Here is a 27,236-nt window from a genome sequence, read left to right on the forward strand (position 1 = left end):
CAATTTTCACAAGAAGATGGAGGCACTCCTGAATCCTGCTGATCCATGTTTTTTCTTTGCATTACAGCAGAAAACTAAGTTCCCTGACACTCTTTCTATTGCAGCTCAATAATAATGTAGTGATAGTGGGGTAATAATATGGAAATAAGAAGGTAATAATATGGAAATACGAAGCTATTACTACTTAATTATCAGGACAATGCCTGAAGATAATAATATGGACACAAATATATTAGTAATAGCAGAGTAACATTTTTGTAACAATATGATAACCAGCTGGCAAAAAAATGGTAATATCAGTGCAGCACCAAGCTGTTGAATGCAGGTTTTTGGCTTATCAGCCTAAATTCAGTGGGCCTCTCTTTTTCTTTTAATGATACTATGCACCATAGATTTTACAGTTTTCTCTTACTTCATATTATTCTAAACATTTCTTAATTCTAACTAGGGCTGTTCGATATAACGATATATATCGGACGATGATATAAAAACATCTATCATTTCATTTTAAGCTATCATTTGTTTCGTGGTGTCGCAAAATAAACTGTTTACGGTAATATTATTTCATCGTTTTGATGGTCACTGTAGTGGCTATATTAATTTCTTAAAGTTCTCTTTCTCTTATATTTAATATGACCACACTACGGATGGACAAGCGCCTGTTTTTATGCGTTGTTGTTAGCAACAAAAATGGAAAAACCATCGCGTGTCCGCTTGTTTATTTTCCACATAAACCTTTCACAATAAAGCTCAAGATCCTGTTGAGACTTTTCAAAATAAACTGAATCACGTGAAAGATGCAGAGTATTTATGGATGAGAAGCAAAAAGGAGCCATCAGGTGCTAAAAAATAAACCTTAGACTCAAACGTTAGAACAGGCTTTTCCCCGCAGCACGCTGTGTAATAAATACTCACAAAGAAAACGGCGGCCGTTACAACCTATGTCTAAAAATGTATCGTTTCATGCATCGGTTAAAACACTAGACTCCAGGTACACGACGCCCAGCTGGAAACACTTGAAGCAAGTCAAGCTGCCTGAGATTCACAGAATTTACAGAAAATGTTACATTTTTGTGATTTATATCGTTATTGGGACGATAGATGTCGCATATCGGGATATGCGATTTTGGTCATATCGCACAGCCCTAATTCTAACCTGGCGTTCTTGCTTTCAGTTTGTATAAAATCATCTAATGCACTGACTAAAAAGAAAACAAAAAATTAGATCATCCAAGCTTTAATTTAACCTGATACAAAATATGAGCCAGCTTCATTTTTACTGCAGAGCTGTGCTTGCAGTGTTCTGGGTGTGAAGCCTGTCTGTTCTCTGCTCTCTGCTTTATGGGACCAGCGGGTCGATGAGCACCTCGGCCATTACTCAACAGGCAGCAGCAAGCATGGGACCACTTAGCAGCTCTTTATCTTTACACACTGGCAGCACTCAACTAGGGTTAGAAAAGTAAAAGAGGGGGCAGGAGGGAGAGAGCATGGTGCAGGTTGAGCTTTTAGATACGGAAAATTTAGAAAACGGTTACACTCGTTTTAAACCTTTGTTACCAATTCTCCAGAATCCACATTTAGGAAAGATGTGACTGATGCTTTTTAGTTCACAGTAACTTGTGTGCATCTGCTCGCCAGACCTGACTTTAATCATTGTTAGTTTTCCTTGACCGTATTTAGTTTTCCACTTTGCTTCATTCCATTTTAAGTGAGCCCAGAGAAGATGGTGGTATTTCTAGATCATGTTCACATCTGGCTTCTTCTTCGCATGATAGAGCTTTAACCTGCATTTGTGGACAGCATGGTGAACTGTGTTCACAGACAGTGGAAGTGTTCCTCATTTTATGCAGTGATTTCCATGACAGAATCATGCCTGTTTTTAATGCATTGCCACCTGAATGCCTGAAGATCATGTTTATCCGATATTGAATTATAGTAAGTGTGGAACTTTGTGATGTTTTGGACCTTTGTTTGAGAAAATTTTCTCTGGACCTTCTTAAATTTTAATTGAGTATCCCTGTAATAGATTAATATTTACTATATTACCAGGTTAAGTTCTATTGATCTTGTTTATGGTCACAAGGTATGATTGTTTTGAATATGTGGACTTTTCTGTGAGCCACACTATGTAGACCACCTACACATTACACCTACAGGAAACCCATGCCACGACGCTCCAGGCACACGGTTTCTGTGATGATGTTAATGTCATAGGACGTCTGGAGTTCTGCAGCTCATTTGGAAGTTAAAATATTTACATGCAGGTCTTTTGGTGATACACATACCCACCCACCAAGAAGAGACTCTAAACCTGAGGCAAATCCCGGTAGTCTGCATACTGTTTTACAGTCTAAACATGGCAGCTGAACAGAGACTTAAAGTGTGTGCCCTAGGGGTGATTGTAAGTATGACTGAATCAGCCCTCTAATAGCCAATCCAATGTGGGCTGGGACGGCCTCAAGCACACCATTTGACTTTAATCATAAAGATTAGTGCTATTATCAGCCTTCACGGCTCATGTGCATGTATATAAAGGCAGATCACAGCATACAGATACACACAAGTGTGTGAACCTAAAGCTTGCAAGCGCGTGCACACACACAGGACACAATAAGGTCAGTCATTTGCTGACTCTGCAAAGCTGTATGCTGCAAAAGCAAACTTTTAATCTGAAGCAGAGGCCACTGCAGTGCTCCCCGGGGGCCTGCAGTCTCTACCAGCAGGATCCTCTCACCTTACACTGACCAGCACCAGAGCTTCCTGTCTGAAATCTCTCTGTACGTGCAAGTCGGCAGAACTTTGTGAGGCAATGTTTTGATGTTGTTCTGTGAAACTGTGTCTGAGTTAAGATATCTAATCACGTTTCTTCTCCCTGTCCGCAACAACATTGATTGGTGGAGTCTGAGCAGCGGTGAGGGCTCCCTGTGGTGGCCTGCCATCCAGGGACTGGCTCAGGTGGAAAAGTAATAGAGTATCGATCAGTGCCCAGCCCTGCAGTCTCTGAAGTAATGTGAATATTGTGGCTGAGCACAGGCTAATCATTTACCCTGCCATTGAGAACCTTTCAACCGGCTTCATAGCCCTCCTCAGCACCATTCATCAGCTGGTAAAGGAGACATGAGCCACGAGTGCAAAAACCCAGAGAATAAAAAGTGCAATCCAGCAGTGAGAATCCAAAGTAACCCAACATTTTAGAAAAAAATGAAAGCTTGGATTATTTACACACAAGTTTGTCAGTTCACATTCTTCTTCCCTACCTGCATTCCTTGGCACTACTAAACTGTCACCACTTGTAACAGTAACGGCTGCGTCCATCACCATCAGCTTTGGCAGTTTGGACCAGTTTAAAGCACAAACTCGTGTATGAAGTTTGATTTATTAGCAGTTATTGATGTTCAAGGATGAGAAATAGCAATGGATCCCAGTTACCCCTGTACAGGAACTTAGGACCGAGGTCAGCATTTCTGATGCTACGATTATTACCCTAGGTTAGGCTATGCAGAGACTAACTTAAGCCGGTATCAAGGACTCTCACCTAGGACTTCCTACATCCAAATGCCCCCCCCCAATCCTCTGATGATAACAAACTACCAACCCAAACAGTTAGATACAATCATGCCTGCTAACAGCAGCTTTCCTCATTATAGAAAGATAAATTGGCTGAAAGTTAGTACTTTAGAGGACAGGAAAATAGGCCCCAGGGATCTTTTCATTTTCAAGGACCAGAATAACCTGTAAGAATTAGAAGACCATTAAAATACTCCTATACATTCTAACCTTACATGAAGACTCGAGAAGGGAATACCCACAAATTCAAACTTTAAATGAAGAGTTTAAATAAAATATCCTATGTGAAAAAAAGTTTACTGCTAGATGTCAGTATATTGTGAATTGTAGTCAAGTGAGTTCTGCTTGCGTGCCCATCCCAATTCCTAGCTACAGTGGGCACTGTAGGACAAACATGTTTTAGTCCCCCAAGAGAAATCAAAAACACTGAATGTGAACTGTACCTCGTAACAGCTGTGGCCAGCCGGCGTATTTCTGCTACTGTTTGGAACAGATTTGGATCTACACAGGAGTTTTTCCCTATCTGTGGAAGCCAGTCAGTCCACTGTTGATCTCAGATGTCAATGCATCCACGTTTACTCTAGAAGAGGCAGTCAAACATTGTGAAAGGAGTCCGATATGGATCAATGAGTCAGAGAAGCTCACTTCTGATGACAGCCATACTGAAGTGAGTTGTTAAGGATATGCTGAACCTATTGCATATAAGAGAAAAGGTTACTCGATGCAGAGCTGGGTCAAAAAGACAGAATCAGAGCAGAATCAGGAGATGATCAATTGTAAATAACACTAAAAACATTCTAATCCTAAACAGCGTCTTTGACCTAAATGTAAACTTGAGTTTGCAGAAAAGCTCAGTACAATGAGTGTGCATACAGTATTTTAAATGAGCTTTTGTCTGGAACCTCATAAATTTTGATTGCTCTGAACATTTCATTCTCTCACAGCCACTCTGCTCCTAAGTAATTTGATGTTTAACTTCATTATCGTGCACTCTCCCTTGAACGAAATGCTGCACTAAGAGCTTGCAGAGAGAACAGAATCAGCTTTTGTATTAACAAGTTAAAACAGAGCTCTGCTTTGTCTTGTAGATTTTTGGGTTTGGGTTTACATTCTTTACTTTTTAAAAAAAAAAAGAAAAAAGGATAGATTGCACCAAGAAGAGCCACAGCAACAATCACTGGTAATGCTATGGGAGATATTGATCTGCAAAGTTGGTGGTGAAGTCCCAACTCTTTTGAATGCCGCCGCACTCATTAATTCAAGTCTGGCTCTATGCAAGCACCACCCACTGGCAGTTAAAAATAATTAAACTACTTCATCAGATAGTACTTCAAAAGGTGACCTATCATGCTCATGTTATCTCGTATTCGAACAGCAGGCATTGTGGAAAGGTTAGTTTAGGACTTCTAGAAAAAGATGATCAGTGTTATTCACTTCATCTGTCAGTGTTTTAAATGTTTAATATTAAAGGATGATTGGTGTACAGGGAGGTGCTTTTACAGATTCTTGAGCAAAATTAAGAAAATCCCCAATAAAAATCACTAAAGCACATTATTTTTGCTTTTTTGTGCTTCAATAAAACCTTTAAAAATAGCTGGGCTAATAATGGCTTGCTCCGGGTTCCTAACCTCCTCACATAAACCGCTGTCAGTGACGACACAAATCGTGTCCTGGCAAAAATGAAAAGGATGCTCCTCCCGCTTTCTCTCCCTTTGACTTCTTCCAGTTTTACGTCTGCATGACTGACATCAGCACAGACCAAAACATATAATCTGTGTGACCCAGTTTCCATGGCAATGCACGCTGGCTGCATGCTGCAGCGGTACACAGGCAGAAGGAGGTTACAGCATCCAGAACCACGACGTGCTGTGAGAGGAGGATAACAGCGGCAGGGGACTCGGCTCAGTAAATCCTGAGGCCCTACATCTGATATCATCCACCACCAAAAGACACGCGCGGTGCCAGATTATACAGGAGACTAGAGAGTGCAGTAGAGCAATGACTGATTACAACTGATGTTAGTGTTGAATTATAAATGTTTAGTCTTTCTCTATGTCACAAAACTCTTGTTCTGCAAGCACCTTTGGCACTGATAACTCCCCAATGTGAGTGTTTTTACAGGTGCAAACACTGCTCATTATTTATGTCCAGAATAAAATATTGCTGCAGGGCATCGGCTGTGCCTCACTGACTGTCCAGGGAATAGGTTGTTATTTACACGCATGTATGCTGAGGAGTAAATTATTCTGAACATATTAACTGTGAAGTTGTGGGTAAAGTTTCTTGTATAAGAATTGAATTCAGATTGCATTTTGTAGATTTACCAAATTGCATGCTCGAACCCAAAATTTTAGCTCTTGTTGTATTTGCAACAAGTTTGCAGACGATACGACAGTCATCACACTTATAACTGCTAACAATAGGCATGCATACAGGGACATCATCATGAATCAATAATAACTTGGTCTTAAACATCACAAAGAACAAAGAGATATAGATGTAGGGCTGCAAAAAAAAACCCCACACACAGAGCTCATGGTGTCTTCAGCTTTAGGTTTCATCTTGCCTGGAATGACAATACCTCAGCAGTCATGGGTAAGGCACAACAGTCCTTTCATTTCTTAAGGAGGTTAAGGAGAGCCAACTTTGCCTAAAAACTGCTTGTCAGCATTTACAGATGCACAATAAAGCGATCTGTGTAACAACCTGGTACAGTAGCAGCACCAAAGCTCACAAAAAGGCCCTCCAGTGTGTCATGAAATAGCACAAAACATTGCCGGCACAGACCCATGCATCACTCGCAAATCTCTACAAGACATCTCTACACACCCTTGGCACCATTTGGTTAAGCTTCTCCCCGTCTTTTCAGAGCGCTCCACACACACACACACACACACACACACACACACACACACACACACACACACACACACACACACACACACACAAACACAGCATCTTCCCAAAAATCTGTGACACTGCTGAACTGTCAGTGACTTCAGTGCAATCCCAATGTGCAGTATGTTCAGTTTCAAACTGCACAAAGAAATCAAACCACAAATGTCCATTAATGAAGTTAAAGAAGCTCCTTTCCATGCATGGAGGGTTTCACCTCAAGTCCAGGGCCCTGAGACTGTATGTTAAGAGGAAGGAAGGTCTAGTGAATTTCAAAACCACTATCCAGGATAAAACAACAACGATCTATGAGTACATTAGGAAAGCGGCCATGGCTGATAGTGTGCTTAGTGAATACCTCAGGCAGCAGAAACCTGAGAAAGAAGAGGAGTAAGAACAGGAACCATCAAGGAAGAATAGGTCCCTGCGAGGCATGTACCACTGGCAAATAGAAGAAGTAGCTGACGTCGAGAAATCCTACCAATGACTGGATAAAGCTGGACTTAAAGACAGCACAGAGGCACTAATCATGGCAGCACAGTAACAAGCTCTAAGCACAAGATCCAGGCAAAACCCCAGGTGCACACTGTTCAAAGATCCCCATGAAACAATCCAGCACATACCAGCAGGGTGAAAGATGCTAGCTAGCAGGGCATACATGGAGCGGCATAATCAAGTGGCTTACATGGTATACAGGAACATCTGTGCCGAGTGTGGCCTGAAAGTCCTGAGGTCAAAATGGGATAGGTGGTTGAGAATGTCTTGTATCTAGAAGGATTTTAGCTCAGTCAAAGTGGTGATGGCTAACCAACCGGACATAGTAGTTGTAGATAAGCAGAGGAAGACGGCTGTAGTGATAGATGCAACGATACCAAGTTAACATCAGGAAGAAGTTACACAAGAAATGAAAAAAATACCAAGGGCTGAGAGCGGACCGATAACAATAAAAACAATGATTAAATTTGATCATTAAAAATCTGCTATCTGGTGGGCTAACCATTACAGAAACATAAAAAATGATTTTGACAAATATATACACGTCTTTTTATACAAGTCAATAATTTATACTTATTTAGATGTTACACATCATGTGAGGTTAATAGAAATCTCATTTTATTATGCTTGCATAATTACTGGAATACCATAATATTTTGAACTACAATGAACTGCGTATAATTAGAATTAGAAAGTAGAATAATTTAAACTTACATTTAAAATGTAAGTGTGGAAAATGATAACAGTAATACTCTAGAAAAATTCAATAATTCTGCACTCTACCACATTAAGAGTTAGCAAATAGAGCATGTAACTGTGGGTTAACACATAGATTTACTGAAACTACATGTAGCATAATATTTATAGAAATAGTAATTAAATGAAAATATATCAATAATAAAAAAATAAGAAAGAGTTAATATGGAGTTAATATTTAGTAATAGTAGCTAGCTATATAATATCCAATGCGCAAAGTAACTCAAACACTTGTATTTATGTACTGCAACCAATGAATATTTACATGTATTTAGTTGCATTCACACTTAGACAGTTCATCCTCATTTCATGAAAATCTGGGTCAACCCTGTGGAAATACAGTGATAAATGTTACTACTACCAAGCACCAACAACAACAGTTAGTTAGCAACATCTTAGCACAAATTATTTCCAGAGATTCAAACGCACATCGCTCCCACATATCTTTCAGTGGGTGAACTGATCTTGGACCAAGAATAACAGCTTGTTACTCCTTCTGTGTGAACATACATGTTAGAATTACTGGAGTTGCTTTTCCACAGGCATTTAAATAATACAGGCAAAAAAAGAGGTCGAATTTCAGTGAAGCTAAAGCTTATTGAAGCTTCTTACTGGTAGAATTGGAAACACTGGCCACAAATGCTGATTGGTTGAGTCCACAAATGTTTGTTGTATTTAGTGTGCCTAAAAGGAATGAAAGAGTTAACTGTAAATAAGTTAAAGTGGTGGTTAGGAATGTTCGGTACCATTTATCATATTTGAATCTTCTCAGATATCGCAGAGTTTGTATTCTACCTAAACCAGCTTGAGTCTGTCTTTTTTCTTCTTCTAACGAAACTTAATAATATCTACCATTGTGGTCAGAAATGTACATTTGTTCACCAAGACGAATGTCTTGGTAATTTGAGGCTTTTAATGATTTGTTTGAACTGTTCTTTTTTCATGGTGGAATGATTGTACAGCTTTATTATTTATTGACAATTCATATCTGGACACAGACACTCTACGCCTTAGCAGTTTTAAAACTAAACAATACCTAAAAAGCACCAAATATGTTACTCGAAACTAAGTTTTTATGTCATTCTTTATGGTAATTATATTATTAGCCAATCAGTAACCAATCCATGAGGTTTGTTTTTATCAAAATATAAGTACCGAAAGTAAAAGTACTAATTACTAAGAATAATATGCATTACAGACCATATTATTTAATCTTTAGATAATTATTACATCACTTTTGATTTTCAGCTGGAGATTATTTTAGTTTCTTATTAACTGCTGGGTAACTTCAGCTATAAAAATATAGTGTAACATATTTTTAGATCATCTTATCCAAGGGGCGGTGCCACTCTGTTCGCCCCCCCTCTGGACACGCCCCTACAATCCAGTGATTTCATCCAGTACAGCACAGATATCAACACTCTTGTTTGGCTCAGTGCTTACCTATAGATACTTTTCCTCATACAAAAATAAATAAATGGATTTAAAAATGCTAAAACTCATTTCATTAGCAGTTTGGTGAACTGTAAAATTAATACCTGTATATTCATATTCATCAGCAGCAGTAAACCTTTAATGCTGCACTTTTAATCAGATTTATCAGTTTTTGTTTTGCTGAAACAAGCCGACCTACCCGAGGCCTTTTCCAGACGACACGTCCAATCCTGTTACCCTGGTAAAAGAGCGAGTCGTCTGTGGCGGGGAAGCGGGGGTCCTCGAAGAGCAGGCCACTCTGCAAGCACTGCCTCTTCAGGGTGGAGTACTGCTGCCCCTCGAAGGCCTTCACTGAAGTGAACATGCTGCAGCCCTGGAGGACACAACGCAGATGGCAATGAAGTACAGATCTGCATCCTGTCATCACACCACCCTCCTGCTTCTATCATTGACTTTCACACACACATTTCAGCATCCTCTCTGAAAAAGCACCATCTTGTGTAATTTCTGAAAATAAATTTCCTTCCTGCTCATCTGGTTTTCAACTCACAGTCATCCCAGTAGACTGACAGCCGAATCCAGCAGACGGTAATACCTTAGCAGCGAAAGCTCTCAGTGGAAACAGTAAGTCGATGTGCGCTGCTGCCTTGAGCACAGCCAGGCTTCACTGGGTCAAAATGATTAATCTGTCAATTCACTGATATCCTCCTGGGCCTAATTATCACTGCTATGCATTAAAGGAGTCATATATACATTGATCAGCTCTGGGCAAGCAGGGGAACCGGTGAGTGAGTGAGGAGGCAAACTAAGAACTATTGAAGGGATAATCAATACTGAGACACTGAATAAATGGCACACCGTTCTACACATCACTAAGTGCTTACTTAACATACATCACTAGGCTACACATCGATACAAAATGAACAAAATAAAACACACATTTATTTACACATTAAGCAAACACAAAACAATGTTATAATTTATTTGGAGCCACATTTCTTTCATACTAATGAATAAAATACTTTTCTTCATTCTTTTTAGCTCCATTTTGGTCTCCACCAGCGATTTAAAAATATCTTGTTTTCTAGCTGTTCGGAGCGTCCACCTCACACTTCTGTCTGTTACTCCTTCACACTTCAGATTAATATTTTTCACAGTGAAAGCAGTCAAATATCAGTATCAGCCCCAAAATGTGTGGCATCGCTAAGCCTTAAGAGCTCAAATTTCTGAGCATCAGCACAAGTAAAAATATAATATATGCCACTTTCAGGTAGATATGGCCCCTTAGGCTATGTTCACACTGCAGGTCTTAATGCTCAATTCCGATTTTTTGATCAAATCCGATTTTTTTGTCTGCTTGTTCACACTACAAATAAAATGCGACAGCAAACGCTCTCCAGTGTGAACGCTCAAAGCGGCCCGCATGCGCAAAAGAAGACGTCACACACAACGCGCTCTGTTTAGACCCAGACCAAACAATATTGTTTGACTGATGGCCCTTAATATAAAGACTTCGGACTTTACGTTTCCCAATTTTTGCTTTAAGTTATTTTGTTATTTACATAATAATGTAAATAAATTAATAATTATCCTTATTGCTGTTTTAGAGGAGCGGTGCTTCAAAGGATAGTTGCAGATTTCGGTCAGAATCTGCAGATTATACAGTACAAATAAAATGTTCATGTTTCTCCAACGTTGTCGTCCCAACAGTTTCACTAACATCTACACTGGATGGCCAGGAAGCATTCGCGATGTCTTCTCGGGCGCTTCTCCGGCGCTGATAATTGGCGTCTGTCTCGTGTCAGTGACGTAAAAGACGGATTTAATGCGACATGACCGTTCAAACAGCAGTCGCTTTCTAAAACATCGGATATGTATCGGATTTAGTACCACATACGAAAGTGACCCAGATCGGATTTGAAAATATCGGATTTGTGCCGTTCACACTGTCATACCATGATCGGATATGGGTCGCATAGGGTCAAAAAAATCGGATTTGATGCGCTTTCGCCTGCAGTGTGAACGTAGCCTTATTGATAAAAGACACAATAACCAAAGGTGACATCAGTTACAGCTAGAAGTGCATGTTTTCTTAGCAAATTACTTATTAAATGTGATCTATTATTATCGTATCCATATTCTTTTTTTTGGAGTTTACTGGAGTAGCTTTGCATCAACTTTGTGCCTGAAATAGTCATATTAGCGTTATGCCTTCTTAATGACATCATAAAGAGCCAAGAGTAGAAAAGAACTGTCTGAAACAGAGCCTTTTTGACTCACAGAGATTACTTACACATACATTGTACATATGTGTAACTTGAGCCTCCACCACTGTAACTTATGTACACGATAGAAAATAAAACAACAAGGTTTTAAAAGTACACAAGGTCAACTTTAAAAGTCCGACTTTTAGGACAAATCAGCAATATCTAATAGGGTTTTAATCTTATCAACTGTTTTTAAATAACTCATCATATTTATTAGTTTTACTGTCAGAATGTCAGAAGAGGTAGCTATCCCTTAGCACTGGACTCAACACAACTGACAACTCTTTTTATTTAATTAAAACCTCAGAAACAGTCAATATGCTTTTCAGATGCACAAAATTATTCATGTCTGAACTTTTCATGGTCAGCAATTTGCTTATGTCCTTTTCTATCAGTGTCACATCATAATCAATACCTCTGCCAGCAGAACTATTGACAACTTATGAAATCAGAGCCTCGCTGTAAGGCATTTAAGGCAAAATCATACTGGCTGATTAGAAACTGAGTTTATTGACTGGTGATAAAAATATATTTTTGTTATTTTGTCTGACGGCAGAATTTTTTAAATTATTATTGATTAACTCACCTTATTATTTACCCAGTTACAGTGTCACAAAGTAGTTCCTCTGATGTTTCCTGAAAACACTTATCACTGCATTTGAGCCAAGTAAAGATTACAAGTTCAAAGTTCTTATATCGTCTCACCTCACATGTCTAATCATAATAAGCTAATCTAATACTTCACACAGTAAGAAAAGTTGGAAATAAATATCCAAAGTCTTAATGGTGCAGCTTAACCTTGCGTACCCACGAAGAGACTCTCAATCCCCACACTGGAAATCATTGACTTGAGATGGGATGGCATTTAGCTAATCCGTAAATTGGAGGCATACACCTCTGATCAATTCATTTTATACGTTCCAGTCTAAGAGCAGTAGAAGACTGCACACTACCACTGCTCTTACATTGTTATTACACAGACTCTGTGTGCTCGGAAACTGGCAGGTTAAAGACTGTTTTAATGTTGAATCTAGCTGTGGTTGTACCTCAAATTAGTAAACTATGGAAAACATTAATTTTCTAAATATTTTGTTCTTATAATGTTCTTGATATTAATTAAGAACAGTACTGCGTGTGTGGAAAGGTCTTATTGACAGGTAGAAGTCAGGAGAAGACAAATGCAGATCAATAAGTCTTGTTGTACTCAAGGTTAATGTGACATCCTGCTTTATTTTGATTGATTTGCCGAGATGCACATATAATTAGTACAGTGCCATGAACCATTATTAGACCCTGAACACTTATCAACTAATAAAATTACTGCTGGCATGAAGAAATGTAAACAAAGAAATATCAACACCAGGAGAAAAACATAAATATTAATAATTACAGTTGATGCTGATAAGCACTGGATTAGTATTACTATGGTTAGAGCTGGGCGATAGAACGATAACGATATGTATTGCGAAATAACTTTTTCTCGATAGAAAAATTTAACTATTGCGATACGCCTCATCTCTCTTGTCCTCTTAAAAAAAAAAAGAACAGCCAATCCAAATTAAGTAGCGCAGAGCCGAACCAATCACAGCCGCAGCGTCACGTCACGTGACTTGTTACGTACAAGTGCCAAGGCGCACATGTGTATTTGTTTTTGCAGCCGGGCTGCCCAGGTAATGGAGGAAATGAGTTTGCCGACTAGAGAAAAATCAACTGAGAGCGTGAGCGAAGGTTACCGAAGGAAAAACAGATGCTGGTTCCAATGCCGGAGAGATTGTCGAACGGAAGGGCCATAGAAGTTCCGTAGTGTGAAGGTATTTCGGCTATTTCAAGTCTTACAAAAAACAGAGTAGCGCGCACTGTAAATTGTGCCGAAAGCAAGTCTGGAAATACAATAAACCGGTGCATGCTCAATCTCTGACTGAAAGCGCTAATTCGTCATTCGGCTTTTGTCAGACTAAAGTCACTGTTAAAACTGTTTGAAAAGCTAAGCTATACAACAAGGAGAGATTGAGAATTTCCTTTTAGTTCTCAGTTTATTTGATATTGACAAAAGTTAGTCAATTTTGTCTGTTCTTCTGTAAAACAAACTAAGATTTATTTTTAGAATTAAAATTTTGTTTCTAAGTGGAATTGACAATTTAGTAGTCTGTTTTGTTTGTTCTATTTTGAAACTTAAATGCTTTAGCGGCTGCCTTTTGTGTAGTTTGCAATATTTGCCTTTATTTATCTGAAAAAGTCTCATGTTCCTTAAGTGCATCTACCCTGTTGAACTTATTATGGGAAATAAATATTTAAATCAAAACAAGCTGCAGATTATTTCACATTTTACTTGTGAGCAACGGCACATTTAAATCTTACAAATATAGTTATTTGGCTTATATCGTGATATATATCGTTATCGCCTGAAATGAAAAAAACATATCGTGATATGAAAAAATCTTATATCGCCCAGCTCTAACTATGGTTGTGGTCAGAAGATAACATGCACTCATCATGGACATGAAGGTCCTGATAATTTGGGGCTTTTGATTTGATTTTGATTAATTCCTTGAACTGTTCTTTTTTTCAAGGGTGCAATGATTGAACAGCATACATCTTTAATGACTTCAAAAAAAATTGGGTGCACAAGTTCGAATTTATTTTGGATTTTCTATAATCCACGCAGGATCAAAAGAACACAGACTCAAAGATATGCATCCACATATTTGGTTAGATGTCCCTGTGCATCGACCAGACACTTATGGTAGCCATCACCAAGTTTCTGGGTGGGTATCTGACCTTTGACCTCTTCTTGGCGGAATTAATAGAATTTATTGATTTTGTTGGTTTCCTAGCATAGATGTGGCCTAGCATAGTTTGGGGCCTTGGAAGTGTTATTCCGCAAGCTTAATGTTAGCCAGTTTTATCCATTCTAAAACCAGTTTTAATATGTGTTTGGAATCATTACCCTGTCTGAACAACCAAATCTGTTCACATTTTATCGAGCTGAGGGGAAGCTGAAGTGAAGAATTTGGAGGTAGTCCTTATGAGTGGGTTTTGATAATCGATTTTCCGATTAAAATCGATTCTAGCTTGAATAACGTGATATCGATTTATTAAAATCCTGAATCGATTTTTAAATAGAAATTTATTTTGCCCGAAATGCCAGAATCTCAGGTTAAACCTCACAAAATTTTGACAACCACCAAACAGCTAAAACAGTAAATGAGACACGGATACACGGATTCTGCACAAAGCACAGACCCGCCGACGTACCAGAATCAGTGAGATGTCGGCTTTCTCACCCGACGGCACATACACGGACACGCCATCGGGGCTGAAAGCCGACATCCCACTGATTCTGGTACGTCGGCGGTCCGGTCTTTGTGTTTACGTCTTTTTTGCGCTAGATTCTGAAGCTGCAGGTTTCATCGCTATCCAACCAAACCAGCAGCAAAAGATGATCCAAACTACGCTTCACATTTAACTTCACATAAACATCGTCATGAATTCCCTCTTACTCTTGCTGTTTTGCTTCCACCACGATAAAATAACACTTCATGCACAACTCTCTCTCTCTCAGTGTACTTCAAGACAGTTTCCCATCTAAAAATCTCTGTTTTCTGCATTATTCGCTTGCTTATTACCCACCAGTCTACCATTATGTACAGCGCTGTCGGCCACTGTTTTGTTTTTTTTTTTTAATTTAACTGACTTCCGACAAGAAAGTCTCATTTCTGCTGTTCAATACTGAAGAAATTTAAACTTTTTAAAATTATGCAAAATTGCAAAACGCTTAGCTGTGTCTCTAATTAAACCTCTGTAACTTTGCTCTGCTTCACTTCAGCAGCATCTGGTAATGTTTATATGTTGATTCATGGTTTTCTTTAGTTTTTGTTGTATTGCAAAATATTTTTAAGGTTTTCTGCTATAAAAAGCCAGACCAGGAAAATCTCCTTCATGTTTTTCTGTTTTATGCTCAGTTACTTTGACACAAAGGCATCTGCTGTGATGCTTACACCTTTGATAAAGTCTCAGCAGTGTCAGCTTTCTTTTTATAGATATAAAAATATGGATATGTACTAATAAATGATCAGAATTATAATATTTCTGACTGTCTGAGGCAAAATTTCCCCGATTCAAATCGAATCGATCGAATCGGGACCTTGTGAATCAGAATCGAATCCATTCTAGAAATCAGTGACGATACCCAGCCGTAGTAGTCCTCCTTCATTTATATACTGATACTAGCGGCTGCAAAACAGCCCCAAAGCATGATGCTGCCAACACTATGTTTGACAGTGGGTACAGTGTTCTTAGGTTTGAAAGCCTCACGTTCACTCTTCCAAACATATCTCTTGCCATTGTGGCCAGATAGCTCAATCTTTGTCTTGTGTGACCACAAAGCTTCTTCAGAAGGCATTTGGCTTGTTCATGAGGGTGGCTGCAAATTTCAGTTGAGCTTGAAGGTGCCAGTTTGGGTCTCCTTCCTGACTTTGGCAAAGTGATGACATATCCAAAAAACTTGTACTTACATACAGTTGTTTGAACTGATGATCATTGAATCTGCAGTTGTTTAGAAATGTTTATAAAAGACCAGCTTGTGTAAATCTACAAAGTATTGGTCAGTCCAATGAGTGCTGTGAATCAAATCATTTGAATGCCACAAAGAGAAACTAGTAATTGTAGTCAATCATGATCACTAACGAGAGGTCAATAGGCCTTGCCTTGGCCATTCAATAAACACTGTAAACCTTCAGCATCACTTGATAAAATATTTAAGTGAGGGCGTGCACATATTTGAGCCTGTATATTTTAGTTGCTTATACTTGGCAGATCAAACAATACACATAACCTGTCAGATGCACTCTCGGGTGCATTATGAGAGCCTGCTGTTTTAAAGCTAACACGTTCTGAATGCTAAAAAGACACCAGTGTATAATCCGGCTGCTTGAGGCACTCGAGTCTTTGTAGGGCTCAGCTTTTAAGTGACGCTGTGCTCCAATACAGAGTCAAGGGGGAGATGTTCAGATTAAGTGGGAGGGCTTATTCCGCTACAGCTTTTCAAACTCATCTTAAACTCATCTTAAAACTCACAGATGAAATGCTCCTGTGATGTTGTTTGGATCATGCTGCAAACAGAAGTGTACGGAGAAAAACCTGCTCAGAGAAATGGAAATGTATCCCTGTTAAACTTGGTACTGAACCAATCTGCATCTGAACAAGGTCAACTCTGAAGCAGTAAATCAGCATTTTTTGCCGAAAAATGACCTAATACATTCAACAACAACTGAAGACCGGAGAACCAAACATGTGTGCATATGCCTGTGGTATTAATGTATAATGTAAAATGTCTCAGTATTTCTCAGTATAGTAAAGTAATAAAACCAAATCCTGCTCAAGTCTCTTTATGCCAGATTACTACGCAGCACTGCTATTAACATAAAGTGTTTTTTAATTGGGCTGAGATGACCTGTTCACCTTCCAGCAGTGCTCAATGACATCTAATATCTTTGGGAAAATGAGGAGAACAGAAAATTGAGAGCAGCCCCACTGAAAGTACGTCAGCAGATAAATGAAATCCAACCACAGCACCTTTCAAACATTATTAACCTGAAGGATTTAAGGACTAACTTTTTCTGACACTTTGAGAAATCTCATGCTTTCAGCAGACATTCATATGTTCAAAGCAAATAGGCAGCCCAACAGCGTGAAACCACTTTAAACATCCTGCTGCAAGTGTGGTTTTCAGATATGTCACATTACCTACAGCCTGTATCTGATTAGTCTCTAACCTTAATTAAAGAAAATAGCCAGTAAGTTCACTTTGGAGGAATTAACAAGCTATCTGACTCTTGAGTGAGTGATAAAGTAAATTCCTGAGGGAATGAGGAGTTGTTGTCGCAGTTGGAAGCAAAGTCTGACAGATGGCCTGGTGACTTGGCTCGTGACTGCAATGGGGAAAACCATGCTGTCATCTGGCCTCTGTGGACTGCCAACAGGATCACCTGCAGAGAACGAATCCTGAGGAGCTGCTGGGCTGCATTTCTTCACTACTGTGGCAAGAACAGCAACAATCACTGCTGAAAATTAAAGCTGCAAGGTTTCTACTATGATTATCTGTCAGTGTGTGGTGCATTTAAATCTAATTTTCAAACAAATTCTCTGTTCCGTGAAGCAGGATGATCCATAAACTTGACGCCTGCACTTCCCATACAGTCTCCTATGCTGGTACATTTGCCACCTATTTTAGCACTTTTGCTTCTTTTTATTCGTCTGAGAGAACAACTACTGCTTTAATCCGCTACTGGATAATCCATCCATACATTTTCTGCCGCTTATCTGGGTTCGGGTCATTGGGGGACACCAAGACGTTCCCAAGCCAGCTCAGACATAATCTCTCCAGTGAGTCCTGGGTCTGACCCTTGGCCTCCTCCCAGTAGGACATGCCCAGAATACCTCACCTAGGAGGCTATCAGGTGGAATCCTAGTCAGATGCACGAACCGCCTCAACTGACTCCTTTCGATGTTGAGGAGCAGCGGCTCTACTCCAAGTCCCTGTCGAATGACTGAGCTCAGCCACTTCTTCTCCTGGTAAGACAACACTAAGCCATCCTCGTCAGATGCCCAAACCACCTCAGCTACATTCAGCTCCCTCTTCACCATGATGGGCCGTATCTAATGTCCCTATCACAAAATCACTTTCCAATATAACTATATGCACATATACACACACAAATACCCAACCCCTTTGACAAATACACTCTAAAGCTAAGGTAAACACTTGACATACTATAGAAATTTCATGTATGTTTGTGGCAACTCCAATGAAGAAGATGTTACAGCTCTACATTGACATTAATGAGCTGCACAGCAACAGCAGCAACAGGAGAATCAGGATGGCAGAACATCACCATCACTTAGGGTGGCTCACCCCCTTTCCCACCACTCTGGACTAACATAGTTGCATCACTCTGTGTTGTTGTCTTGCTGCTCCTCCACATCGAAAGGAGCCAGTTGAGGTGGTTTGGGCATCTGACAAGGATGCCTCTTGGGCGCCTCCTGGGTGAGGTTTTCCGGGCATGTCCCACCGGGAGGAGGCCCCGGGGCAGACCCAGGACACGCTGGAGAAATTCTATCTCTCGGCTGGCCCGGGAACGCCTTGGTGTTCCCCCGGATAAGCTGGAGGAGGTGGCTGGGGAGAGGGAGGTCTGGGCTTCTAACTGACACAGGTAGCAGGAACTGACAGGTGAGGACTTAAGATTTATTTCAAAAGGATCACTCTGACTGGTTTATTGGAATCACCTCTTTCTCTCTGATTGATAAATGATGAAGATCAGAAATAAAACATCTTCAGGTCTGGTTCTTTTCAAGCTGCCACAGCTTTTACTTGAAGTATAAGGCTCGGGATCCTTTCTTGTAAATGACACTTGTGGTTTTCATCAATTGCTGTCCCTAAATATATATTTTAATTTACATCTTTGGTACAATCCTGTGTTGCTGTGTCTTCCTGATCAGTCTAAAATTAAAACTCATCTTCTTCGTTGGTTTTTTGGACTGTTACCTATACACACATCAATCTGACATGGAGCTGAACTGAGCTGAACTCCAGTTCTGGCACAGATAGAGGATGAGCTAATGGGCTGCATCAAGCCCCACTGTAAAAGTAAATCAGGATTATTTAGAACTGTGAATCTTGCAGAGTTCTCTCTAGCAGAAGAATAACAATATGGACCTAAAAATGAGATTAATAGGCCTCTCTTTAACAGTGGTTCTGTTCCATTAAGTGTCCCCCTGAGCAATGACAGCGAATCAGTGTACACAATAGCAGGGCCCTCCCTAAGTGGAGCACAACCACCATTAATGCACATGTGATTTTCCCGTAATGACATTTGAAAACATCTGCTTTGAAAAAGGTCTACTGGTGGCCACAGGAGCTCTGATGTGGAAGAAATGCTATTGGACTGCAGGCAGATGTTTGGGAAGACGTGCTTTATGATGATTTAAGACTTCAGCTCTCCTACGAGTGCGGAAAGAAAGCAGATGGGAGGTTTCTCCAATGGAAACTCAGTAAGAACTGCCTACGCTATGGGAACAATGGGTGAAGCAAGCGAGTGGAGGCAGGGCAGACTCTGGTAGTCATCAAGAGGCTAAAAGCAGCCCATTTGGTTTCTCTGCCTCTTCAGAAATTACAAAGACAACACAACCAAGAAACTGTGAATATTAGGAAGATGGCATTTCCATCATTCAATAGAATTATCAGAATTCAACCATTAGAAGTGACCATGGCAGATTTTGTTTGGAAGTGAAAGCAGTCAGAATGAATAAATGAGGTAAATCCTGATGCAGCTGAGGATTGTGGAGGAGGAGGAAGACTTTTGAAAGGACAAAATGACAGTTAAAGAATTCCCAGCTGACACAAATCTCTCCCCCAAAACAATGGAGACATGATTAAGAAAACGACGGCTCATGCACTGGAGAGAGGTGAAACGCTGGAGGGAAAAGTCAGCCAATCAGCGATCAATAAGAATGACTAGAAGGAAACAAAGGGCCCTTTCTGACAAATGTGAGCAACGCTGATGTAATAACAACATGTTGTTTAATGCATTGCTTCCAGCAGCAAATATTAATCTTCAACTGCGCTCTAAACTGTTGATCTCGGAAAACAAATTATTCACAATGCTCGCTTTTTCCTCATTTCTGACACTGAGCTTGTTCCCCTGTTTGTTTACACAACAGTGTTAGAAGCCTGACATCTTGTGAGGTTACAGATTTTGGTGGAGAGGCCGCGGCAGTGATAATAAACTGATTGCAGTCCCAGAATGATCTATGATCTTCGCTGTAAGTGAACAACACACATGAACAAATGGCTGAATACGAGCAAAGGTGCAGACTGCCAGCTGCCCTTGCTTCATTGTGCTATGCCTGCATTACTGAGCAGGAAGAGCTGCTGGTCAGCAGATGTCAACATTGATGTCATTCGACCGGTGCTGCCCAGTGCTGGCCGAGGCATCGCAGAGTATCGATGATGGAAAAATGGCAAGATTTTGACATATGTGAATGCCAAACTAACTGAAAAAATAAATCTGCTGTTGGGTTATTATTGTAATCCACACTTATTGATTATTCATTAAGTTACCAACATCATGCAGATAACTGAATTCAACAACATGTTTTGTTTTGCAGTGATTTTCTTAAACTTCATTAATAGGAAACACTGTTAGGCTTCCTCCAGATTGATCTTACTGTAGGAATGCTCTCTTCTGCTTACATCAACCAAAACATTAAGCAAGTTTGAGCTTTAAGGAGGGGGTGAAAGAGCACCGCTGTTAAAGAAGCAGGTGCACTGGATTTATAATGAGAAAAAACTGACAGCCCTCTAGTGAAAAATTAATGCAGAGTAATATCGCATTATTTTGTTTTCCAACTCGAGCCTCCTTCTGTCAAGCCTCTTCTGCAGCACCACGAAGAGTATTCATCTAAGGACCACGGAGAGCTTCTGTTACACAGCACTGGGTGGGACCACACTGGAGATGAGCAAAAGGTGAAACAATCACAAAAGAGTCAATCTTTGTTCGCGTTCCTGGACACAAAATGTCACGTGTTTTTCTTGATAGTCGACAGGGATTTGTGGGTAATGTATTTTTAGCAAAAAGTCTGGCATATTTTCTTTCTGCAGCACATATTTTGTCCAGATAAATTGGGGGGCTGTGTCACCATGTCAACCAAGAAATCTGAGCTTTCAAACCATGACATTTCTAAACACTAACCCGTTAGTGTTTTAATCCATGAACTGCTCCAGCTGCTCTTACTGTTCTATATTTGTTCATATATTCTTTATATACTTTCTATATTGTGTATTTTGTTGTACAGTTATTTTATTTTTAACTTTAATTTTTATATTTTATCTTATTCTTTCCTAGTTAAATTTACCCTTTATTTTAATTTTCATATTTATTTCCTATTCCTATTCATAGTCTTTTATTTTAGGTCACGAGCAGTTGTCTAAGCATTTCACTGCATATCGTACTGTGTATGTGACAAATAAAATTTGAATTTGAATTTGATTTGAATTTTAAACCTAACCTAATTTTTTAATAATCACAGCAACCTATTTTAAGTTAATAACATATTAAAAATAATCAATGCAGACTCACATTTTTTAATTTACTAATTTCAGTTTTGTGGCAGATGCATTAAGCCAGAAAGAAATATCCTTCACCAGAAGAATTTCAGGACTTCTGCTTGGGAATAAAGTCAAAACTTCCAAAGATTTAAAACTAAGAGATATAAAACTCATTTGTGCCATCTGCTATAAGTAAATTCATTTCATTGGAATGAAATAAATTAGGGCAGCACGGTGGCACGGTGGTTAGCATTGTTGCCTCACAGCAAGAAGGTCCTGAGTTCAATTCCACCATCAGGCCAGGGTCTTTCTGCGCAACAAGTTTCCCCATTTGGGAAAATAAAGTCAAGTCAGGTTTTACATGATTTTTGAGTCCTTGAACACATTTTCTTCAGCAGTCCGCCCTCATATCTACAGAATGGACATTTTCCACTTGCATAGGAAAAAAAAATCTGCATTTGGAGGTTTGGTGGGTTGGTGATGGAGTGAATCGCTTTGACGCTCATGCCAGAGACAAAAGTTTACTTTTTTTGATAGCTTATTAATTAAAAGGATTTCATTTGGTTTCAGGAGATAAAACAAAGCTTTACAATGTACAAAAAGGACCACTTCAGGTATTTTCAATTATAGAATAATATCTAAATTATACCAACAATGAGGAGAACAGGAACTACAACACTATATGTTAAACAGAAATGGGAAAAGTAACGTGTGAGTATTTCTGAGGATGAACGGTTGCAAATACGGAGACACAACAATCCACTAAATCATCACATACTTCAAGAGAACGCGGTTTTCAAGAATTCAGTACAATTATTTGAAATTTTGGTGATTGCCAAAATACTGGGCTTTCATATACCAAGGTACCATATTTAGGTAATATGGAAGGAAATATTGTGTCAGTAGAAGAGAAGACAGACAGCTGTTTAAAATCTTGTTAGTAGCCTGTAAGAAATCCATCACAAAGCGATGCCACAAACCAGATCCACCAAGGCAAGATGAATGGCTGAAAATAGTGAGTGAAATATTTGTTTTGGAGCGACTGACTCTGATGAGTCTGATAAGACTGAGACTGAGATAAATGGAAGAGCTGGACCAAATTCAAGTATCAGTGACACAGTGAGGAATGAAAAACTGCACGGTCAGGTTTAGGAAAAGATAAAGGTTTGGCTTATAACACGGTTATAAAGTGGTTACCAGGTCTTATAAAGCAAAAATTACTTACACATTCATGCTCAATGATAAAAAAAAATGGTTTTTTTATCACCACTTCATGCTTTGCTACAAGTCTGTACTAAAACAATTCAAATGAAGTCATGTGTAGATCTCGAAATGCAGTCTTTGCACTCCTACAACTTCCAAATGAAAAGTTTTTCTGTGTGTCAGAGTAAACTCACAAACAATGACTCTACTGTACGTTTTGCTTAACCTTACCCACACTCAGGTTCTTCTTACTTTTAGGTAAACTGTTAAGTCTGTAGGCATATTTCCATTTAATCTGTTAGCAAATTAGGAGCTTGGGGCACGCCTACCTTCTTCTGTGGATTCTTGATAGAGGAGCCAATGAAATTACCTCCATATTATACCAGCAAAGAGACAGAGAGTTCCTTTAAGAGCATTAATGGTTAATGTTAAATGGACTGGTTTTTATATAAAGCTTTTCTACTCTACTTAAACACTGAAAGCGCTTTCTGCAAAATGTCTCATTCCCCCATTCACACCCAAGTGCTAGCATTTACGCACAGCAATCTAAGGACCACGGACAGCTCCTGGGACACAGCACTGAATGGCAACGCGTCTTCTAAGCTAGTCAGAAAAACACGTATCTAATCAGATCTGGGGGGAGAAGGCATCACTGAATAATGATGTGCAAATGAGTCCACACACACCCTGGAATCACAGTAAGAGGCTGTTCTTCTGTTCTTTTAGCTGTTGCTCACGATGCATGCAGGAAATTCACACACTAGAGATGATAAGGGTGTATGTAGAGCAGAAATGCAGTGTAGGTGGGCTGTAGCGTAGTTAACTTAAAGAGTGATGTGAGTATTGCACGTTTCCATCTGGTTTTGTACGGATAGACAACACTTTGAGTCACAAAAACAAAAAAAACAACAACGGAAAATAAAGATTATTGAACCGATTTGAGCTTAAAGCCGAGGCACCCCACAGGAAGGATGTGGTGAATGTGTGGTCAGATATCAGAGTGTGTTCAGGTGGAACTGGATGTGGTGGTGGTGGTGGTCAGGGAGTGACTGATTGAGTCTGCTTCTGCTGACAGACTGATTACGCTCTGAAGTGAACAGGGAGGAGTAATGCACCAGAACACCACGGAAAGAGAGGAAGAGAGAGGAGAGGGAAGGGTGTGCCAGACCATCCTTCATCCACCGCCCCCACCTCTCTCCTGCATCACGGAGGAGGGCTATCCCAGCTTCCCCCATCCTCCCAGCATCGTGATCTCCCCTCTGCAGTATCTCCTTGTGCTTCTGTGGGCTTGGCTATAACACACAACACTTATGCCCAAAGTCCACCCAGGCCGGACTGTTTCACTTTTAGCTGCTCATACGACACTTATATGATGGGATAGATAAATGTTACATTATGTGGTTTAGGAATATTATAAGGTGTTAGTTAAACCTGACAAAAAGCTGACATTTTTGAGCATTATCGTCTCTTTAATGAACAATAATGGCACATATGAAGTAGCGATTATTGGGTTTACGCAATTTACCTGGCATGAATCGGATTAAGGTTGAATGCCAGTAAAAACATGCTGAGAGTGTCCACTTTTAGACCCTGAAAGCTGGCAAGTGGTCCAAACATAGACTATTAATGTGCATCCACTCCCCTCTGGGTTCTCTGCAGAACAATATAGTTGTGCAATTACTAATTTATTACTCCGAGTGGAGTGGGGGAGAAAAACAGGCAGCACAGAGTCACGCAGAAAGTCCCTGTTTGAGAGGAAAACTTACTGAGAAAGGCTTTAATTTTTCAGCAGGAGCCATTATTACTGATGTGAGTGATATTTGGTGAGGGTAACAGCAGCTCGCTCAGATATGGCTCCCACACAGATTTACTGCAACTGTGGCTGTGCATTGTAAATATGAAACGAGAATGTAAAAGACTAAGCACCTTTGAAACAGTGGATATGCTGCAAGCCCTGAAATGCACAGGCAAGACCAGTAAAGCCTGGGAGAGCGGCTCTCCCGTCCAAGATGCACAATATATAGCGCTCTTTTTGCGCAAAGTAAAAGCTGCTTTCACACCGGTGCAATACGAGTTCACCCCCCCACCCTCACCTCTCGTTATCGGCAGCCCTGGACACAGAGGCCGTGTAAATCATACGATAAGTAAGTAACAGGATATCGAATCTACCGAGATTTAACTCGCTGATCGCCGACTCTCCATCTCCGGCAGCCCTTCACACAGCACCTGCCTGCAAGCGGGAGAGCAGCGTGAAGCGGCTTAAAACAGCACCCTCACCTGAACCGAGGCCTCTCCCGTGGCAACGTGGGTCTCTCTCGGGTCCTCCTCCGCAGGGGGGGGAGCGGGCGAGGGAGGAGGGGGATCCAGCCGGTCCGGCTCTCGCTCTCCGGGGCTAGGGGGGGTGGGGGCTGCTGGGATTCCTCTCCACGCTCTCCCTGGTCCGCCGACGGAGCTCCTCTCTCCTCCTCTCCTCTCCTTACCCAAGCAGCGTCAAGCTGCGGATGGAAAACGGGAAGTTCCGCTCTCTTGATTTCAAAATAAAAAAAAAAAATACGTACACACATGACCTGTAATATAGCCAGCGGAGCAGCAGGGGGCGCCATAAAACAACCCCAGCCCCTAATTAAGATGAGCAGGAGCTTAAAATTTACTTCTAAAAAATGAATTAATTACAAAATAAAAATCTGTAACTTTTCGCACATTATATTGTGTATTATACTGTGTTTGATTTAAATAAAAGGACACTTAGTCTTTAGTCCCTTGGCCTTTAGTCTTTCTTTCACCAAAACAAATTTTGCCCATAAATCGCTAGCAAGTGCATGCTAATTGGTACATTGTACCATTTCCAAGCCATAAGTCGACTCAAAGACCAGTTAAACCATAACATTAACTACTAACTGAGTAGAAGCTGATTACGACTGTTATCAAGACGGAAATGATAAAAAATCCTGGACAGGTGCCAGCTTCATGCCTGAAATCAAAATGGCAGATACTGTGATGTCCATAGAGACAGGTATTTTTACTTCCCTATTCGTCGGCTTAGTTATTGATATTTTAACTTTGAATTATTGTCTGTATATATTGCGCTTTTAGGATCTTTTAAAAATGTTTATCTTGAACTGACAACTTTGGTTACACTCCGTACTCACTTCTGTAAAACACCAAATTTTAAGCTTAATTTCCTTTTCTACCTCATTTTCCGTGTACTCCAGTACATTTAGCCGACTTTTACTCGGGAAGAAATAGCACCTGCTTTCTTAGTTCTACCACTAATTATAAAGAGGGTTTGTTAACACCGCGCTTCAGTGCGTTTTATTTTGAAGGTACAAATGGGAAATTGTGTATCTCCTTTGCTTCCTCGTAACAGGAATCCTCAATATTGGGCTGTACACAGTGCGCCTGCGCTCGGTTAACGGGCCTGCTGTAATCCCCTTTGTCACAAATAACAAGAGGACGCAATCTGCTGTAATTAAGGAAACCTATCCGCCCAATTACAGGTTTCCACTTATGTAACAGTTAAGGTCATTAAAACAAAAATAAACACAGCTAGGTTTATTTGATATTTAAATTAAATTAAATTAAAACACAAGATCTGCGCTTTGCAAAGTGCAATAAAATAATACCGTGCATTTCTTAAATGAACGGGACCGACTGCGACTGCGCATTTACTGCCAAAAAACGAGTCGTTTCATCAAAAAAGCAACAAATTCACACAGTAAGCCCTCAATTTCAAATGTAAAGCAAAAGTATTGGCGAGGGAATTTAATATAACAATTACCAAGTATTAAAAAGCAGATGATGATAAGATATTAATAGTCTTCACGAACTCTGCCATTGCTCATTTAATTTCCTAATTAACTGACTGATTTTTGAAAAACAGAAAAATAGTGATACGTGACCCAGAGTCAAAAGTGACACTTGTGCATCATTTGTGTTTTAAAACCAAATCTTAAAAATTATAAGTAATAACTATTTAAAAAAATAAAACGGAACCGCCTCACGTTTCAGGAGTTTTGGAGCTTTTTGCATGACAAAAGCATCACTGGATTTAAAAAAAAACAAAAAAACCTGTTAAAAATATTTCGCTCTTGATGAATTAACATATGAGCAAAAACGTTGGAGCTTAATAGTTGTTTTATTTTTCCTTAAGTTTTCCTGAGAGTACAGTACTTAGTTACATCGAGCCCGTGCAAGCTTACCTTACCAGTGAGAAACTGAGGTGAATTATACCTCCACAAGTGCGTGTAAAGGAGTTTTTTTTTTTAAGGTGATGGATTTTCATATGCACACTCACTGCTGTGTAGATTCCAGATTTTTTGCTGACGCTCTGGCACCATCTGCTGTTCAGTGACCACCTTTATAATGCTGCTGGGAATATCATTTATCTACAGGTGAACAAACTGCCTTTAACGTGAGCCTCAGATTTATTGATTGGAAGAAAAAACCACCATTTCGTTAAACAAAATCCAATTTTCATTTAAATTTCAATGCTCAAAATATCTCCATGTTTAATG

At 39.8% G+C, this 27,236-nt stretch overlaps 1 protein-coding gene across 4 annotated transcripts in view; it reads right to left on the bottom strand.

Annotated features, from left to right (window-relative positions):
- Positions 1-25,206, bottom strand: part of capn5b (calpain 5b) — a 64,920-nt gene extending 39,714 nt beyond the window's left edge. For all 4 annotated transcript variants that reach the window (XM_063485463.1, XM_063485462.1, XM_063485464.1 and 1 more), the window contains exons 1-2: positions 25,000-25,206; positions 9,347-9,520 (exon numbers count right to left, since the gene is read on the bottom strand). In XM_063485463.1, coding sequence (XP_063341533.1) covers positions 9,347-9,511 — 165 coding nt within the window. In that variant the 5' untranslated portion in view covers positions 9,512-9,520; positions 25,000-25,206. The remainder of the gene's footprint in view (positions 1-9,346; positions 9,521-24,999) is intronic.
- Between the last annotated feature and the right edge of the window lie 2,030 nt (positions 25,207-27,236).

Source organism: Pelmatolapia mariae, linkage group LG10_11 (assembly GCF_036321145.2).
Source record: "Pelmatolapia mariae isolate MD_Pm_ZW linkage group LG10_11, Pm_UMD_F_2, whole genome shotgun sequence".
Classification (NCBI taxonomy): Eukaryota; Metazoa; Chordata; class Actinopteri; order Cichliformes; family Cichlidae; genus Pelmatolapia; species Pelmatolapia mariae.